Source organism: Hyperolius riggenbachi, chromosome 2 (assembly GCF_040937935.1).
Source record: "Hyperolius riggenbachi isolate aHypRig1 chromosome 2, aHypRig1.pri, whole genome shotgun sequence".
NCBI lineage: Eukaryota > Metazoa > Chordata > Amphibia > Anura > Hyperoliidae > Hyperolius > Hyperolius riggenbachi.
Genome location: NC_090647.1, coordinates 296989880 through 297009402, shown reverse-complemented (window position 1 = coordinate 297009402; position 19523 = coordinate 296989880). Strand labels below are relative to the sequence as shown.

General features: G+C 46.7%; 1 protein-coding gene across 1 annotated transcript in view; it reads right to left on the bottom strand.

Annotated features, from left to right (window-relative positions):
• Nucleotides 1-17367, bottom strand: part of SRSF10 (serine and arginine rich splicing factor 10) — a 30959-nt gene extending 13592 nt beyond the window's left edge. The window contains 2 exon segments of the mRNA XM_068269007.1: nt 479-583; nt 17205-17367. Of these exon segments, the coding sequence (XP_068125108.1) occupies nt 479-583; nt 17205-17269 (170 nt within the window). The 5' untranslated portion in view covers nt 17270-17367.
• Between the last annotated feature and the right edge of the window lie 2156 nt (nt 17368-19523).

The following is a 19523-nucleotide window of genomic DNA, read 5'->3' as shown; positions in this document are numbered from 1 at the left end:
CTTCTTCCAGCTTTTCTTTTCCCAATTTCCCTTTTTATCTTCAAGCCTGATCTTTATGGTGTCTTTGCTTTGTCTACTTGTCTCTACTCTAAGTTCTTTTCATGCTTTCTCTGTGGTTTCGCCTTTAATGTACAGCTTTACAATTCTGAGGTAATAACAGAACAGCAGAATTAGGAATAGTATTAAGGTAAAAGGAAATTATCCAACCAAAACACAAGCAGATACATACACAGAGAAAAGGTTGCCCTGGTTTGGCACACTATTCAACAGAAAAAAAAAAGTCTACAGGATTTTGGGAGTTCTGCAATGCAGAATTATTAAAATAAAATGGGCTGCAGAATTACGGTACTTTCCAAATAACGAGCAACGTAAAGTGATCATGATGGCAAAGCAAATCATTTTTCATTTGCAGTTACCTCTCACACAATCTTTGTAAACGCCATTTTCTCTCACAGCCACTGGAGGCAAGAAAGGATATTGAACATAAGCGAATCCTCTAGGTCGCCGAGTGTAGTAATCAAGTGGTACATAAACATCAACAATAGGACCATATCGACCAAACTCTCTGCGGATATCTTCAGACCTGAAAAATTACAGTAGAAAAGAGTCTAATTTATTGGACATAGTATAATCTATTAACTGTAACACTGATTAAAGTGGTCTGAAACTCAGCATTTACTATGTTCTACAGCATAAAATCTACCACAATAAATAAATAGTAGCAGAACAGCATTCAAGCAGTTAAACAGCTCTTTGTTCTTCAGCTCCTGAAAGCATCTGAAGAAGTGATAACATTATATTTTGTTTACATTGCTCTATTGCTACAATTAGTAGTGGGCTGGGTGAGTTTGCGTTGGAGGGAGTACCTGTATGGCCCACAGGTTTTTCCGGTCCTCATACATCATGCTGAGACCCTACAAACAATCTTTAACATTAAAGTCGAAGATTGCTCGTAGTCACACTACCCTAAGTTTACAAGCGCGACCACTGTGGAGGCGCAAAATTATGTCCCTTTTGGGCAGTAGCACAAGGCTGCTTGTGCATGGCTTTCTCTCTGCGCACAAGTGCCTCCATGCTACTGCTACCTGCTAACAACAGAAAACACCCTGCTGCTGCATGGTAATCACTGACAGCTGGTGAATTCATTGCCTTCCGCCTTCTGTGTAAAGGTGGTCATACACTAGTCAGAGGTTTTAATCGGATACCCATTACATCTAATCACAGAAGGGCTTTGGAGCAATTTTGGATACCTGAGTCGGAGGTTTCATAAATTGAGTATTTGGATGATTTTTGTACCGACTCCATAGCCCTGGATCAGAGAGGGAACTATAAGCGTCCCACACACTGTACACAGATTTTCTATAGATCAGCATGAAATCTATTGAATATCTGTAGAACCATGTGCCTCCAACTGCCAGGCCGCTCAGGTCTCTCCCATCTGTTGGCAGTAGAGCTAACTCGCCTGTCCTGCTTCCTCCTGTGTTTTCTCTCCATGTCGTGAGATTTCTCCTCTCAGAGTCATGTGACAAACGCTAGAGGTCTGACGTAGATGCTGCTGGACCTCTAGCTTTTTTTTTTACATGACACAGGGAGGAACATTGCGGCATAGAGAAAAGACACATGGACAAGGGAGGAGACGCACTGGCGGGGCAGGTGAGCGTTAGCTCTGCTGCCAATACTCTGTATTGTGCCATATCAAACACCATTATATAGACACTCCTGAATAAGCAAAATATTCCTGAGTTATCGGCCAAATTGATCACTTTCGGACGGAAATCAGGTATCTTTTGCAACATCAATTCCTAGCAAATTTAATAACAGTGATTGAATCTGCCAGATATAGACAAGCTGGAAAATCTCGGGCCAACATGCTGCTCGATTAGGTGTGCCGCAGTAAACTGCATTTGATAATTGCGGACGAACATCCTGATTGACCATGTCTACCGATTTGATAATCGAATGGCCATCAGCCACAAAATCAGCTGATGTATGGCCAAGTCAAACTATGTGTGTGTGTACATTTATCACTATTTAAAAAGCAAACAGTTGATGTGTAGCTGTATCTCCAAACAGGACTCCTGCCAGCAGAAAGTGAGCATTCAGGCAGAAAAATAAGGCTTCAAACAGCACTCAGTCAGGCAGAAACCAATCAACTGAAAAATTCCTCTATAGCTAAGGCCAACTGCTTGTTGGGCCTGTTCAGTGACAAAATTAAACTGACAGCGAGTGATCACAATTGATTCAGCCATTGAAAAGTTTGTACTGAGGGCCAGGTCACAGGTGAGAGGGAGATGGTATGCTTTCTGACCTACACACTTGCTCTGGGTTAAAGGAAACCAGCGTTGAGGGACGCAAAAGATTTTATACTCACTCAGAGCTTCTTCCATCTCCATAAGCACGTGCGAGTCCCTCGCTGTCCTCCCATAGCTACCATTCAGCCTTGGTAATGGGCTCAGTCGCGTCAGTCTGGGCTACTGCGCATGCTGGAGGAAGCTCCAGGTGAGTATAAAGTCTTTTGCGTCTCAACTCTAGTACACTTTAACCACTTCAGGTCCACAGGCTTACCCCCCATGACCATGCCATTTTTCACAACACAGGGCTGTGCAGCTTTGTCAGGTTGCAGCACAGCCGCACAACTAAGCACACAAATTAATCTTACCTCCTTTTATTGTCCTTAACAGGGCATTCTTTTAGGTGCCTAATTGCTTCTGAGATTCTCCCCCCCCCCCCCCTCCAGCCAAATTGATCACTTTCGGACGGAAATCAGGTATCTTTTGCAACATCAATTCCTAGCAGATTTAATAACGGTGATTGAATCTGCCAGATATAGACATGATGGAAAAACTCAGGCCAACATGCTGCTCGATCAGGTGTGCCGCAGGACGAACATCCTGATTGACCATGTCAATCCACGCGAGTATAAAGTCCCCACAAGCCCCCCCCCCCTCCCCCCCAGGCTTACAGTGCCTGATATTCTCTCCCTCCCCCTGAATTGGACGGCAATCCGTCCTCTTCTTCGCCTCTCATAGGCATCCGCCTATCAGAGGGGCTTCGATCCCCTGCCGCTCTAAAGGGACAGCCAAGTGACCCTTGTACAGTGCTGCCCTAGATAGGAGTTCTGTACAGATGTAAACAAAGGGGATTTCTTTCCCCCTTCATTTACTAACTGCCTGCTAGCCACGATCGCAGCTAGCAGGCTTACCATGGAGCGGAGCTCCATGAATCGGCAGGAAACAATCGCGCATGTGTGTGCCCTGCTAAACTGCATCTCCAGGACTTGACGACGAACAGCATTACGCAGTCCTGGGGCAGACACCTATCGGCGTTGGGCGACCAGGAAGGGGTTAAACAAACTAAAAAAAAAAAATATGGCGCTTTTCTACATATATTCTATCGAGGACAGAGTCAGACATTCTGATGCTATGCCAGACAATGCCCTTATGTTTTCTACCCTGTTTAACCCTCTCCCTGGCGTCAGGTCCTGTAGGTGGAGCTGGCAGGATGTTAGGAAAAGAAACCGCAATTTTTCTCATTTGTACCTGCGCTGCGATCTAGCATAGCGATGTACTGGGGACAGCCCTGTCACTTGGCTGTCCCCTGTAATTATTAATGTGATCTCAGTGATTTGATTTAAAATAAATAAATAAAATCGCAGCAGCAATCAGATCTCACCAACAGAAAGCTGTTGGTGGGAAGAAAAAGCAAGATTCATTGGGCTGCTAAGTCGTAGGCCAGAGCAAAAAACTATTAAAGCTGCAGAGTGCTGAATTGTAAAGAAAAAAAAAAAATCACCTGGTCACTAGGGCGATGTAAGCCTGTGGTCCTCAAGTGGTTAACCACTTCAGGACCACAGGCTTTATTCACCTAAAGACCAGGCCATTTTTTGTCAAATAGGCCACTGCAGCTTTAAAGAGAACCTGTACTGAGTAAAAATATTTAAAATAAACACGAGGTAACTTCAAATGAACATTGCATAGTTACCTCGCCATCAGTTCCTCTCAGAAGCTCACCAATTTCTTCTGGCAATAATCCCTTCCAGTTCTGACAATATTTTGTCAGATCTGAAATATATCAGTGGCTGTCAGTAAAATATCAGTTGCTGTCAGTTATAGCTGAGAGGAAAACTGATGTACCAGGTAATGTCCATGTTTCCCTATGGCTCAAGTGGGTGATGTTACAGTTTAACTGTGTGCTGACCAGAAAGCTGTTATGGGTAATGGCCATTTTCAAAATGGAGGACGGAAAATTCCCTTGATCACAGTGGACAAACAGGACGCGGGAGAGGAGAAAGACACTGAGGAGTAGACTACATGGAAGGTAAGTATGACTTGCGTATGCTTATTTTGACTTTTAATTTTCAGTTCAGGTTTTCTTTAAAGAGTAACTGTCAGGCTGCAGAAGCTAATTTAAACCTCTATTCTCCTGTGTTAAACAGTTTAGAAGGAAGCCCAAAAGCAATTAGTGAAGATAAAAATCTCAGTTACCTTTGATGTGTGCTTATCAGCAAGGCTGTTATTCTTAAGAAGACGCAAGCTGCATACCATACTGCAAAGCATTCTGGGGCTCTCCCCTCGGCTGCTAATGAGACGTTACAGCAGCTTGTAATCGCGTAGCACTGATAAATCTCGGGCAGAGTACACTGCAGGAGTCAGCTATTGTTCCTAGCCACATGGCTCATTAATATTCACTGCACACTGTGTTGTTCAAGTAGGAGCTTATCTGTGATCAGGAAGCAGGCAGGACATGACGACACATTTGACAGAAAAACATGGAGCCTGCCATGAGCTGTCAGGAGCATCTATCTCTGCATATACTATATACAAATTCTGTGAAATCCAAACGTGAACAGTGAAATGCATATGTAATGTAAGTACAGCCAATCTTTAGCTACTGATATATGTGTGTTTATTTTCTCTGAGACCTTATACCTAACAGCTCCTCTTTAAGGCCAAGCTGCAGGGCCGCACAACAGCACACAAGTGATCCCCCCATCCCCTTCTCTCCCCACCAACAGAGCTTTCTGTTAGTGGGGTCTGATCGCTCCCCCAATGTTTTTTGTTTGTTTGTAATTTTTTAACTAAACCCTCCCTCCCCCCTCCAATCAGCGTGATCAGCTGTCATAGGCTTTAGCCTTTGACTGCCTATCACCACAGAGGGGACAGCCAGGTCACACGGCTGAGGGGAGATGTGCGTGATCTCCTGCAAAAGCAAGCCCCAGAACTTTACGCTAATCGGCGTTAGATGGTCCTGGGCTGCCACCGCAGTAGGGCTGACCGGTTCGGCGGTTTTAAACCGAAACCACTATTGCTGCAAAGACGATCTAGGGATCGTCAGTACTTGCTGTTTCCAGGCGCTCAGCGCCTGCTGTGCTGGTCAGTGTGGTTCCGCTTGCCGCGTCATAAGCGTGAAGACATGTGATTGGCTGAATCTGTGCCTGGAGCCGGAGCGGTGAAGCGCTGAATGGGTCCGCCCCCCCGCTGCCCTCATAAGCGATGTGCGTCTCCGCACATGACACCACACTGCAGGCTCTGCCGGCGCCCTCATACATGCCCTGCGCAGCTCCAGTGTCCACTCCACACAGTTATGTTGATTCACCGTGCCAGGCCAGCTCCACCCCACCCTCATACACTACAGGACAGGGTCAGTCAGTCCAGTGTTCAGCCGGCCCCCTGCCAGCAACATCACAGACCGACCCCACCTCCTTACACTGTCTCCGTGGCCGTGCAATGAATCACGTCACCGCACAGCAAGTCACATCACTTACATTTATTAAGATAAATGGTGGGACCGGGGTAGAGTACAAGGAGGGGGGAAAAAACGTGAATTGAAAAAAAATTGTGGATAGAAATCACTTAATTCAATTTCTTCCTAAAATCGTTCAGGCCTACACCGCGGTCACGCCTATCAGCGTCACACGGTCCTTAGGTAGTTATTGAGGGATTGTCAGCCACAAAATCAAATTTCATTTACCCACCAGTGTTCTCCCCAGAATTTTTTTCCAGCCGGGTGGCATGAAAAAGTAGCCGGGTGGGGGAGAACGCAGGTTCGGCGCTTCTCTGTGCAACTCTGCTTACAGCGTAAGAGGCAGATGAGAAGGTGAGCCAATGATCGCCAGGTAGTCACTAAAATTGAGCCTGTTTCCCTGCACGGTACACACACTAGTGGTAGTGTGAGTGTGCATAACTAAGCAACAGCCGCTGCTTACAAAAGCTGCACGGTAGTGGTTATTTAACATGGTAGCAGCTGAGCTAGTGAAGTATCGTAGCAGCGATACATCACTACCACACGGCTTTTGTAAGCTGCGGTTGTTGCTTAGTTATGCACACTATGCTGCCACTATCGCACGTATCGTGCGGGGAAACAAAATTAAGTTGCATTGATTTATTGCGCAAAAGGTGGATCAGCGCAACACCAGGCCGCCCCTGAATGGCCTCCAATCAGAGATGCGCTGAGCCCCCGCAGGAACTACAAACGCACCTTGAACCCAAACAGAAGCTCTGCATATACACCAAAAGCATGGCTGTTAAGTGGGAGCAGCTGACCAAAAACGAATTAAATTAGTACATAGCAAGGAAATTAGCAGCGCTACTTAAAAACAGACTTATTATTTATAAACCAACATCCTCCTCCAGTGGTAGACAGGTCATGTGTATGCTCTGTGTGTATTCGACCCCACAAGTGGGGCTTGCACTCTTTTGCAGGTAGGCACTAGTCTGTTTTTAAGTAGCGCTGCTCATTTCCTTGCTATGCATTGATTTATTGATTATCCCCTGTTGCTCGTGCTAAATCCTTTGATGAATCAACCTTGTCCCAGACAACCCTCCCCCCCCCCCCCCCCCCTGTGTATTTTTTTTTCTCTATTAGTTATTTCATATGCATGATATTGCATATCAATACCATGCGACCCGCAACTATCCCCCCAAACGCCGCTCGCCAGTAATATCATGCATGTATGAAATAACACTAATGTTCAGCCGACAGCCGCCATACGAAACCGCGCATACTTACAAGCTTGCATGGTCCGTGCACGCAGAGGCAGCCTGTATCGCGCGCTTCTGCAGCTATCGTGGCTGTCATCACCCCCCTGCCCGATTGTCAGGGTGCGCCGGGCTTGCTTGGGAAAATAAAAAAGCAAGTTGCGCTGTTCTGAAGCCAGTCCCTGTACTGCTCCGCTCTGTGCATGAGATCTCGCGCTTCCCGGCGAGCTCGTGCCTCTTACTGCCGCTAAGCCAATGAAGGCACGAGCTCGCCGGGAAGCGCGAGATCTCATGTACAGAGCGAAGCAGTACAGGGACTGGCTTCAGAACAGCGCAACATGCTTTTTTTTTCAAGCAAGCCCGGTGCACCCTGACAATCGGGCAGGGGGGTGATAAGTTTGCATATGTGTATCAGCGCCAAGGAAACAAAGTGGCCGCTGCTGCGAGAAGAACAATGTCCAGAGTTCACAAACAGATAAATTATATATGCTCAGCGCAGAGTCCAAAAACAAAAGACGAGTCTTCAACAAAGGATAAAAGCAGGTAAATCTCCACCACAATTAATATTGGGTTCACGGCACAGCTCTGCCCAAAAAAAGGAAAGAGGCTCACCAGCTGGTGACAACCCACATTATAAGGTTGTATCAAGGCTTTGGTAGGACATCAGGAAGCAACAGTCTTTCCAGGATCCACCAATTCAGCAATGATTCCTCTCACGAATGGATCAGTAAACATCATAAAAAACAAACAAACGGCAACTCTAAGTGTAAACCGTGTAAATCTATATTAAAACGGTTTACACTTAGAGTTGCCGTTTGTTTGTTTTTTATGAAGAGCTGTGCCGTGAACCCAATATTTATTGAGGGGGGGTGATAACCAGGAAAGCAGTCGGGCGGCAATTGATCTTACCTGGGCGGCCCGCCCACCTGTTTGAGCCTGGGGAGAACACTGCCCACTGTTCTGTTTATTGTGCGGTCAGGAATCTCACCATGCATTTCAAGCACTCCAATCTATTCAGAAATGTTAGTGTAGTAATAAATCTTATTTCAGTCAACCAGGCTCTATTCTCTCTGCCATTGCCAAGGAGAAAGCTTGTCATCTCCCCTCCCACATTTCTGCTCCTCACTGATTGGATAAAAAGCAGTTTAGTGTGACAGGCTAAAGGGGCCCATACACTCAGCCAATTTTCTGGCCGATCGATCGATCGTTTGAAAATCGGTTGGCCAATCGACCAATCGATGGATTTCCATCGACCAGGCAGGATGGAAAATTTAGGTCGATCTGATGAGATTGCTTATCAGTTTGCATTGGCCTTAATGGAAATCTGATGGCAAAAAAATGCCATCAGATCGAATTTCAATAGATTTCAAACTGAAATCTATTGGAATTCTTTCCTGGTAAAAAATGTTCTAAAAACGCAGATAGATCATCAGATGCATTTCTTATCTATCTGCTGCCAATCTGACGAGTGTATGGGCACCTTAAAGAGAATCTGTATTGTTAAAATCACACAAAAGTAAACATACCAGTGCGTTAGGGGACATCTCCTATTACCCTCTGTCACAATTTCGCCACTCCCCGCCGCATTAAAAGTGGTTAAAAACAGTTTTAAAAAGTTTGTTTATAAACAAACAAAATGGCCACCAAAACAGGAAGTAGGTTGATGTACAGTATGTCCACACATAGAAAATACATCCATACACAAGCAGGCTGTATACAGCCTTCCTTTTGAATCTCAAGAGATCATTTGTGTGTTTCTTCCCCCCTGCATCTCTCATGCACTGAAGTTTCAGGCTGCTCTTTTCTTCCTGCAAACAGCTTTGCCCTTGTCTGTAATTCCTCACTATGTGAAAGCCCAGCCAGCTCAGAGGACGATTTATCTAGCTTGTAAAAGATAAGAGAGAAGAGAGAAGCTGCTCTAATCTAAATAACACACAGGCAGTGTGCATAGAGGGGCCTGGAAGGGGGAGTTCATAGCAGAACCACAACACTGAAGAACTTGGCAGCCTTCCAGACAGGCCTGACAAGTCTGACAAGAGAGAGATAAGTTGATTTATTACAGAGACTGTGATAGTACAAAGTGCTGCAGTAAGCCAGAGCACATTAGAATAGCTTTTGGAACTTGTAGGATGATAAAAAAACAGGATGCAATTTTTGTTAGGGCTCTTTCACATTAGGGCAGATTTTCTGCGTTTCAACGCAAAGGATAAAGTTTGCGTTACCCAAGGTGAAATGAAAGTCCATAGACTTTCATTTTAGCTTTCACATATAACGCAGCCTTTTTGTGCGTTGCGTTCCACTGCACCCAGGCGCAGTTTTTTGGCCAACGCTAGCTTTATGCGTTACAATGTTAGTCAATTTTTAGTTTTTAATCCGTTAACGCAGGCAATCAGTCCCAGAATGCAACAGAGGAACAATGTAGAAAGTTGAAAACTAAAAGAAAAAAAAATTATCTGCGTTTTCCTATGTCCTGTAACGCATTGAAAACGGAAAACAGTTGCGTCTAAATGCTGGGAAAGCGTCCGTGCGAACAAGCACTAAATAAAGGGGAAACAATACACTTGGCTGCATCAGTGTGGCTGTACGATTGCTGGACTCAGCACTAACTACCTCCAGTGTTTCGTCTAGAGTGTATCTGAGGCTTAACCACTTCACCACTGAGGGCTTTTACCCCTTGAACACGAGAGCAATTTTCACCTTTCAGCGCTCCTCCCATTCATTCGTCTATAACTTTATTATTACTGATCGCAATGAAATGATACTAGATCTTGTTTTTTCCGCCACCAATTAGGCTTTCTTTAGGTGGGACATTATGCCAAGAATTATTTTATTGTAAATGTGTTTTAATGGGAAAATAGGAAAAAATTCATTATTTCAGTTTCGGCCATTATAGTTTTTAAATAATGCATGCTACTGTAATGAAAACCCATGAAATGTATTTGCCCATTTGTCCCGGTTATAAAACCGTTTAAATTATGTCCCTATCACAATGTTTGGCGCCAATATTTTATTTGGAAATAAAGGTGCATTTTTTTCAGTTTTGCGTCCATCCCTAATTACAAGCCCATAGTTTATAAAGTAACTGTGTTGTACCCTCCTGACAAATTTTTTAAAAGTTCAGTCCCTAAGGTGGCTTTATGTATTTTTTTTTTGAATTATAAATTTTTTTTTATTTTTTTTTAATTACAAAAAAAAATTTGGGGAGTGTGGGAGGTAAGGAGTTAATTTTGTGTGTAAAACTAATGTCGTTGTATGTGAAAAATGCTTTAGGGTGTAGTTTTACCATTTGGCCACAGTAACTTTTTGTTTATGTGACCTGCAAGCGACCGGAAAGACGCTTGCAGGAAGTGCTATAAGGCTGGGAAAGTTTTTTTTTTTTCACAATGATCGCGCTGCTTCTCGTAGAAGCAGCGGATCATTGCGGGGCTTAGATCAACGAACAGGAATGGTTTTTCCCGTTTATTGATCTCCGGGCGACGGCGTGCATGCGAGCGGGAGTGCGCGCATGAGCTAGCGGGATTTCTCCGTCCCTGGTGGTTAAAGGATGGAAAAAGGGACGGAGAAATCCGTACGGCTGGGGGTAAAGTGGTTAAAGAGGAACTGTAATGAAAACATCCGCTCAGGGGTACTTACCTCGGGAGGGGGAAGCCTCTGGATCCTAACGAGGCTTCCCCCATCCTCCTACCTCAGGCCAGTTTCAGACTACCGGCTGGCAATAGCCAAAAACAAGCCTTCATGGATTACAGAGTTAATATGTGGTAATCGCCTTCTGGCTGACAGCCAAACAGGAAGTGACGTTCACGCTCAGTTTCTGTTTTGAAAATACGGAAGCAAACTGTAAAAATTCACTTCCGCGCCTCAACACCACCGCATTCATTTTTTAAAATCCCTGCTTCGCAATAGACTTGCATGACTTCCAGTCCATCACACAAATCCCGACCCACTGTCCTTGGGTCGGGATGTTGCGAAAACGGCACTTCCATTGTGACCCACAGCACTGCATTGGGCTGCGGTAAAATTTCCACACCGGCCCAGTGTGAAAAGGGTCTTAGGGATCCAGCGCTGGCAGCCTCCTAGCACCTGCAATATTTACCTTCCCCAGCACCAGATTTTCATTCGGGCTCGTCAGGAAATAGCCAAGCCAGATCAGGACTGCTCTACTGTGCTGGCGACTCGCGTCTGCACAGTACATCGGACCCGATTAGGCTTTGCTATTCCTCCTGAGCCCAAATGGTAAGCCGCTACTGCACCTGCGCTGGAACCCGGGAAGGTAAATATTTACATGTTGGCATTAGATTTTAATTGCGCAAAAGATGGATCAGCGCATTAGATTTTAATGCCAGATAGATCATTTCCAACATGTTGGAAATGATCTATCTTATGCTAGGTACACACTATGAGATTATCTGTCCGATTTACTGTCAGATCGATTATTTCTCATTCATAGCGTGTACCCAGCATAACCAACTGGCTAGCAATTAGGCATTGTTCTACTCAGCAGGAGATAACCAGAAGACAATGCACCAGAGATAATGACCAATCTCTACCAGTACTTTACATAAAATAAGCTAACAGCAAATTGTATGGTGTGTACTAGGAATAAAGGTACATCAGCTGATAAGACTGGTTTTGACCAATCCGCCAAGCGGATCCGTCAAAACCAGTCTTATCAGCTGAACGATCGTTTGTACACCCGTCTGACTTGACATCCAAGAGACCAGTCGTTTCGAAAAATCAGACATGTGTACGCACCTTAATGCCTAGTACACACACACACCATACAATTTTCTGTAAGATTTACCTGCCAGATTGATAATTTTTAACATGTTGGGAATTATCAAACCATCTATCTGCCTAGCAATTAAGTATTGTTCTACTCAGCAGGAGATAACCAGAAGACAATGCACCAGAGATAATGACCAGTCTCTACAGAAAATAATCTAATTACAGAAAATTGTATGGTATGTACTAGGCATAAAGCCCTGTCTACACGAAGCGATTCGGCGGCTCGATTAGCCGCCGGATCGCCTCTTCCGCATCCCGCTCACCTGCGCAGGCGTCTAATTCGATTCCCCGCTCATCTTCCGCTCGATTCCCTGCCATTGTCCCCTCGTGGGGAACGAGCAGGGAATCGGCGGTGGCGAAATCCGACCTGAAGGATCTTATCAATTGAGCCGCACCAGCGGCTCGACTGTTAAGTCACATTGCCTTGTGCAGATGAGGCTTAAAGCCGCATCTACACGCGTAGATGCGGCCGCGATGTTCCTCATCAATCGAGCCGCTGATGCGGACGGATCTTTCCACCGCCGATTCCCTGCTCACTCCCCGCGAGGGGACAATGGCAGGGAATCGAGCGGAAGATAAGCGGCGCCGGCGGGGAATCGAATCCGGCGCACGCCCGGCGAGCGTGAGACGCGGAAGAAGCTATCCGGCGGCTAATCGGGCCGCCGGATCGCCACCTCATCTACACGTGTAGATGAGGCTGAAAGGACTTACGAGGTCAAAATACGAAATTTTGATAACCTGTTTCATATTTGATTCCACGGGTGAGTTCCTCAGTGCCCTCCGTTCAAATGCGCCGCAAAAGTATCCTTTTTATTTTCCCCATGCTACGACCCGGCCCCACTGTACGGGTCGTCTCCTATTCCCCACGCAAGATGGCCGCTGCTAAGACCCGCGGCTGCGCAGTACGCATGGCGGAGAGTGCGGCTGCGCAACTCTCCGCCCTCGCCCAGCCGCGTACTCGCTGACAGCGTCCAAGTTGTGTCAGCGTCCGTGTGTGTGTGTGGGGGGGGGTGCGGCCTCACATGTACTACTAGCAGAGATGTGAGCGTGCCCGTTGACACACTAGGAGGACGCTGTCAGCAAGTACGCAGCTGGGCGAAGAGTTGCGCAGCCGCACTCTCCGCCATGCCCACTGCGCAGCCGCGGGTCTTAGCAGCAGCCATCTTGCGTGGGGAATAGGAGACGACTAGTACAGTGGGGTCGGGTCGTAGCACGGGGAAAATAAAAAGGATACTTTTGCGGCGCATTTGAACGGAGGGCACTGAGGATCTCGCGGAATCAAATATGAAACAGGTAAGCATCAAAATTTCGTATTTTGACCTCGTAAGTCCTGTAAAGTGAACCCGAGGTGAAAAACTGATGAGATAAACAATTATATTTATCCTCCTACTCCTAAAAATGACTTAAGACATCCCAGGATTTTATTTTATATTTAAACATTTAGAAAGTAGATTGAATGTTTTGTTGTCTCTGCTCAGTTGCAGTCTATTAAGTGTCCCGAAATGAAAATACATGAACTATATTAACCCTTTCTCTCTCCATCTACTCTCAGAAATATGTAGAAAATGTATTTTGCCACAAAAAAACTTTTATGGTTGTAATTTGCTTATCAGTGATGTTTACTATATTCCTGACAAGGTTCTGACAAGACAGAAGCAGTCATTTCCAGCCTTAAAAATTAAATATTTCAGGCAGTAAAATAAAAAAAAGTAAAACACCCGGGTTATTAATATGTTTAGTACTGTACATACACATGTTTATCTCATCATGTCACCTCGGGTACACTTTAACCTCCTTGCCGTTCTGATTCTTTCCAAATTTTAGGGTCTAAAAGTGGTGCAATTTTTTTTCACTCTTTCAGACCCTAAAAACTGGAAAAAAATCATTCTGGCAGGGAGATGTGCAACAGAATAAAAAATTTACCTTCCTGGGCTCCAGCGCTGCAGTTTGCACTTTCACCACAAGATGGCGCTAATATACATATAAACGAACTTCTCTATATTTCTCTAATATAGAGAAGTTCGTTTTACATATTAGCCCCGCCCCCAATGACATCACGCTGCCACCACCGCTCTGCTTGGCTGCCGGGTCCCCGGAAGAGTAGCGGGGACATGGGGGATCCCGGCGGCCAGGGAAAGACCCCACACTGCTGGGGAGAGAGGCTGGAGTCCGCTGCACAGTGCGATTGCACGCGGGACTCCAAAACCTAAAGGTAAAGCTCTGCAATGCTTACCCCGACCTGAGCTCGGGATCACCGCTAATAGCTTCTTTTTTCTACCCCGAGCTCAGGTCGGGAAAACCGGCAAGGAGGTTAAAGGACTTATGAGGCCTGATTTTTAAAAAAACAAACAAAAAAAGTTAGATACCTGTGTGTTTTTGTAAGGCACGGAGGACGCCGTCCGCGCCGTTCCGCCGGGTCCCCGCTGCTGAATATCCCCCCCGAACGACCCCCGACCGCACGGCCCGGGTCGGGCTCTCCTACTGTTACGTGGATCGGGGGGTTGGCCTTAGAGCTGCGCAGCCGCACTCGCGGCTATGCGGACTGCGCAGCCGCGGCCAGCTCCGGCGGCCATCTTGGTGAAGGCTGGAGAGCCCGACCCGGGCCATGCGGTCGGGGGTCGTTCGGGGGGATATTCAGCAGCGGGGACCCGGCGGACGGCGTCCTCCGTGCCTTACAAAGACACACAGGTATCTAACTTTTTTTGTTTATTTTTTTAAAAATCAGGCCTCGTAAGTCCTTTAAGAGCCTGCAAATCCAATCCTGCAAGCAGCAAGACAAAAGTCAGCATTTTTTTTTTACAGAAGGATTATCAGTTTTTTAACCGGTTCAGCGCCGCGGTCCGAAAATCTCATGCATCCGAGCAACGTTCACCTCCCATTCATTCGCCTATAACTTTATTGCTACTTATCACAATGAATTGATCTATAGCTTGTTTTTTCCGCCACCAATTAGGCTTTCTGTGGGTGATACATTTTGCTAAGAGCCACTTTACTGTAAATGCATTTTAACAGGAAGAATAAGAAAAAAACGGAAGAAATTCATTATTTCTCAGTTTTTGGCCATTATAGTTTGAAATTAATATATGCTACCGTAATTAAAACGCATGTATTTTATTTGCCCATCTGTCCCGGTTATTATACCATTTAAACGATGTCCCTATCACAATTTATGGTGCCGATATTTCATTTAGAAATAAAGGTGCATTTTTTCAATTTGCGTCCATCACTATTTATAAGCTTATAATTTTAAATAATATAATAACATATTCTCTTGACATGCATATTTAAAAAGTTCAGACCCTTGGGTAACTATTTATGTTGTTTTTGTTTTTTTTTTAATTTTTTTTTTTTTTTTAAATAAAAAAAGTGTATGTGGGTAATTTTTGGTGTGGGAGGGAAACTGCTAATTTTAAATGTAAAATAATGTTTTTTTTTAATCAAAAATGTATGTGGGTGCAGTTTACTATTTGGCCACAAGATGGCCACAGTGAAAAAAGTCCTAGATGCGAACCAGCTCGCATCTAGGAACTAAAATGCTGAGGAGTTGTTTCCTGGGGGCAGAAATACCGCGCTCTCTGGAGAGAAAGCGTCTGTATTTCTGCGGGGAAGTTAGATCGGTGAATGGGAATTATATTCCCATTCACTGATCGGGGGGCTAGCGGCGGGCAGTGGGAGCGCGCCCGATCGCGCGCACGAGCCGGCGGCAGCACCAGTGCCTATCTGGACGAGGAAGCTCGTCCAGATAGGCCGAACTGGTTAATAAGGTTAATGTGTATTAGATCATTTGTTAAGATCATTTGCATATTTGGGAGTGATGCATCATACGGAGCCATTCCTGCTCACATAAGGAAATTAAAATTATAGCAGATTTATTTACCTGCGGCCTTCTCCCGTCTCCCTAGAAATATGTTCCCCTTGTCGATATTCTGCCTTCTGGTGTCCCCACTCTTCTGGGCTCCCCTTTGCAGTGGCTGACTCAACAGTTTCTGCACACACACGTGCTACCGCAGCCATGAGCATTCTGCACAGACCGACTGTGCGGACGCCAACTAGAGGGACCCCAGAAAAGTGGCTGAAGGTTGAGTGGCAGCAAGGGACACAGAGGCTTCTAGGGGCTGGAAGAAGCCCCGGGTAAGTACATCTGCTATAATTTTATTTGCCTCATGTATCCTTTAGAGCTAAAATATTGAAAACACTGTTGTAAGAAGGGAAAACTGTACCAGTGTTCTCCCCAGGCTCTTTTAGCCGGGTGCTCCACCCGGCTAGATTTGGTGACCACCCGGCTGTCATCGGCTAACCTCCTCACTCCCTCCTATGCTGTAAGCAGAGTTGCCCTGCATTTTCATCTCGCCCCACCCGGCTTTTATTTCATGCCACCCGGCTACTATTTCATGCCACCCGGCTGGAAAAAAATTCTGGGGAGAACACTGTGTACCTATAGAGCAATTCAAAAAAGGGCAAGCACTGGTTCAACTACAGCATTATCAATTATGTATTAGATTCATACAGCACCAATATTACAAATAAATCATCTAAAACCCATTTAATGTAATGGCTGACAAAACATATAAAAGTGATTACCAAGGACAGAGATAGACTTGCATGGCTTCTGTGGACAAAGAGATAATACCAGAAATACATAGGTGATGGCAGCCAGTTGCATGCAACTGACAAAGAAACAATGGGGAAGGGCAGTGGTTATCCAGTAATGCCTGGTCATCCAATTCCCCCTCAGATCTAGGGGTCGAAAGACTTTCCCTTATGCTCCCAGTTGAGAACAGGATCAATTTTTAGATTACTGGACAAACTCAATCCAGTTCTGAATCGGCAGCAGATCAGACATGCAATTATCAATTCAACCCATCGATCTGACAAGAAATTGCAGTACAGTGTGTACGCAGATACCAGCTTTAGATTGTACTCTTGCAAGGGCAGGACGTGCACCCTTTTGTGTTTTAGAATTCCTACCAATGTCTGTAGTTAGTGCATACCATTGTCTATTATCAATATAACCCGTGTGTTACTTTGCACAGCACCACAGATTGTTGGCACTTCATACTGTAAATGAATACTACTACTTTCAATGAGATGAAGGTCAGCGCCAGTTTCTGCCAGAACACCCTGCAAAAACGCAGTGAGTGTGTGTAAATGACATTCCGGGCCGCTGCCTCTGTCAGCACACGCACCAGAGTGCGCGCCAGATAGCCATGCTCGGCCCGCTGCACATGGGAAGGCCGAGCATGGCTATCTGGCGCGCAAACACGCGCGGGACACACAAAGCGCAGCACAGGAGCCGCCCTCCCGCCCAGTACAGCGAGGAGGAATAGCGCCACACAGAGCCCGTCCGCTATAGTGATGGATAACGCCACACAGAGCCCTCCCGTTCTCCCGCCCAGCATACTGAGGACCAGCGCCACACACAGCACGCTGCGGGCCGCTTACCTAATGTCGTCTGCTATATTCCTGACGAAGAGCGACGTGTTCGGAGGACGGAGATACCGAGACATAGCGAAGCAGGCACACCACGATAAACCCAAATGCACCACTCACACACGAGCACAATGGCCGCAACCTCTTCGAAGACCGCCTGTTCTACGCCGCTCTCGCGAGGCTTCCAGGACAGGGGGCGGGGTCAGCACGTTATTGTATGTGTGGCGGAGGTGGCTGCTATTAGAATTAGAGATGGGAAGTTCGGATCTTTTCAATGATCCGGATGATTCGAATCGGATCATTGAAGAGATCCGGATCTTTGATCCGAATCTCGGATCATTTTACTACCGGAAGCATTCGGGGGTGAAATGAACAGCAGGACAGGTCTGTGGACAGGAGAAGGAGAGGGGGGTGGACACACAGAGAAGGGGAGAAGATGGACAGAGGGCAGGGAGTGGACAGAGAAGGGAGGAGGGACGGGCAGAGAGCAGAAATGTTTGCACGTAATACCCACATGCTGCAATCATATGCTTTATGTCATATATTTCACCTATATGTTCATCTGTACACTTTGAAAGAAAAGGTCGCACAGTGAAAGAAAGCATTCCCAGAAGATAAGTGCAGCTGTTTAGTGCCGAGTGCAGGAGGATTATATTGCCTTTCAATCACACTGTCTGCAAAGTTACTGAGCTGTGCTGAGCCAAAACTTTCCAATGTGTTCACTGTGCAGCACTACGGAACAGACAGCCTATAATGTGCAGCGCATTGCAGCCAGTATGTGTGCTCTACACATATCTGGCAGTGGCACCCATGTCCAGTGGCGTAGCTTAGGAGCTTTGGGCCCCGATGCAAGTTTTACATGGGGCCCCCCCAAGCACTCTATACATAACAATTGATACAGCACGCCAAAACTTGCCAATGGCAACTACAGTGTCAGAGGTGCAAGAAGGGGATGGGGAACAGTTTGTTAATGATTATCACTATTCAAAGTATCTATAAAAGTAATTATTATGAGTACAGGACCAATAGAGAGCTAATACTGCAGTTCAGGGAGGGCCCTACGGGGCCCCTCTGGCCACTGGCGTAGGAGCAGGGGTCGCAGCAGTCGCACTGGCGACGGGGCCCGCAATCTCCTAGGGCCTGTACCGGCCCCTGCTCCCCGCATTCTCCTCTGTCCCCAGGCCCTCCGTGACAGCCGCTTAGCTCCGCCCCCAAATCGCGGGTAGCTCCGCCTCTCACAGGATCGTTCCTGTGAGTTGCTTGATTCTTTCACCGAGCCCTGCCCCTGCAAATCCCATTGGCTGGCACAGCAAGGACAGAGCATGGGAGAAGGCAAACAGAGCGGGAGGTATGAGAGGTGAGTGCTGTCTCCCTCTTTATTTCCCTGTCACTGCTTATCAGCCTTTACTGTATCCAGAGCCCGCAACAGTGCTCACTAACCTTCCTCCACCAGACCCCTAGTAATTTCCTGTCTTTCTATCCACCCCCCAGAATTCTCACTAGCCCCCCCTCAACCTCTCTCCCCCAGACTCCTAATAACCTCCCTCACTCCCCCCTCAATATTCTTCACCCTCCCTTTCCCAGACTCCTAACTGCTCTCCCTTCTTACTCCCCCGACCCCTAATAACCCCCCTGTCTCTCCTCACTTCCCCCTCAATATTCTTCACTGTCCCCCGACCCCTAATAATAGCTCCCCTCTCTCGCCTCACTCCTCCCTCAATATTCCTCATCCTCCCTTTCCCAGACTCCTAATAACCCCCCTGTCTCTCCTCACTCACCCCCCCCTAATAACCCCCCTTTTTCTCTTCATTCCCCCCTCAATATTCCCCACCCTCCCTTTCCCAGACCCCTAATAATCCCGCTCTCTCTTCTCACTACCCCCTCAATATTCCTTACCCTCCCTCCCCCAGATCCAATGCTACCGGCGTCACATGGTGCACACGCCTGTTTGCTGAGGACACTGGCCTGCAGTGACAGCTATATTGGCCTGCAGGTGACAGCTATATTGCTGTCTGCTTCCACATCACTTGAAAGAATACATAGGGCACTGGCAGAGTAAGTATGGGGGGGGGGGGGGCCATGTCCAAATTCTGCATCGGGGCCCTGAGGTCTGTAGCTACGCCACTGCCTCTGGCCCAAGGGCCCCGATGCGGTCGCAACCTCTGCACCCCCTATTGCTACGCCCCTGCCCATGTCCCCTCTCTCTCATCTACCTGTCTCCCTGCAAGGCTGGCTCCCATCCAACAGAGCGATCCCTGCTTCCAGGACCCCGCTGCCCGCTGACAGGGGGCGTGTCGCTCCTTGCCCCGCCCCTTTTGCGATCCGAATCGT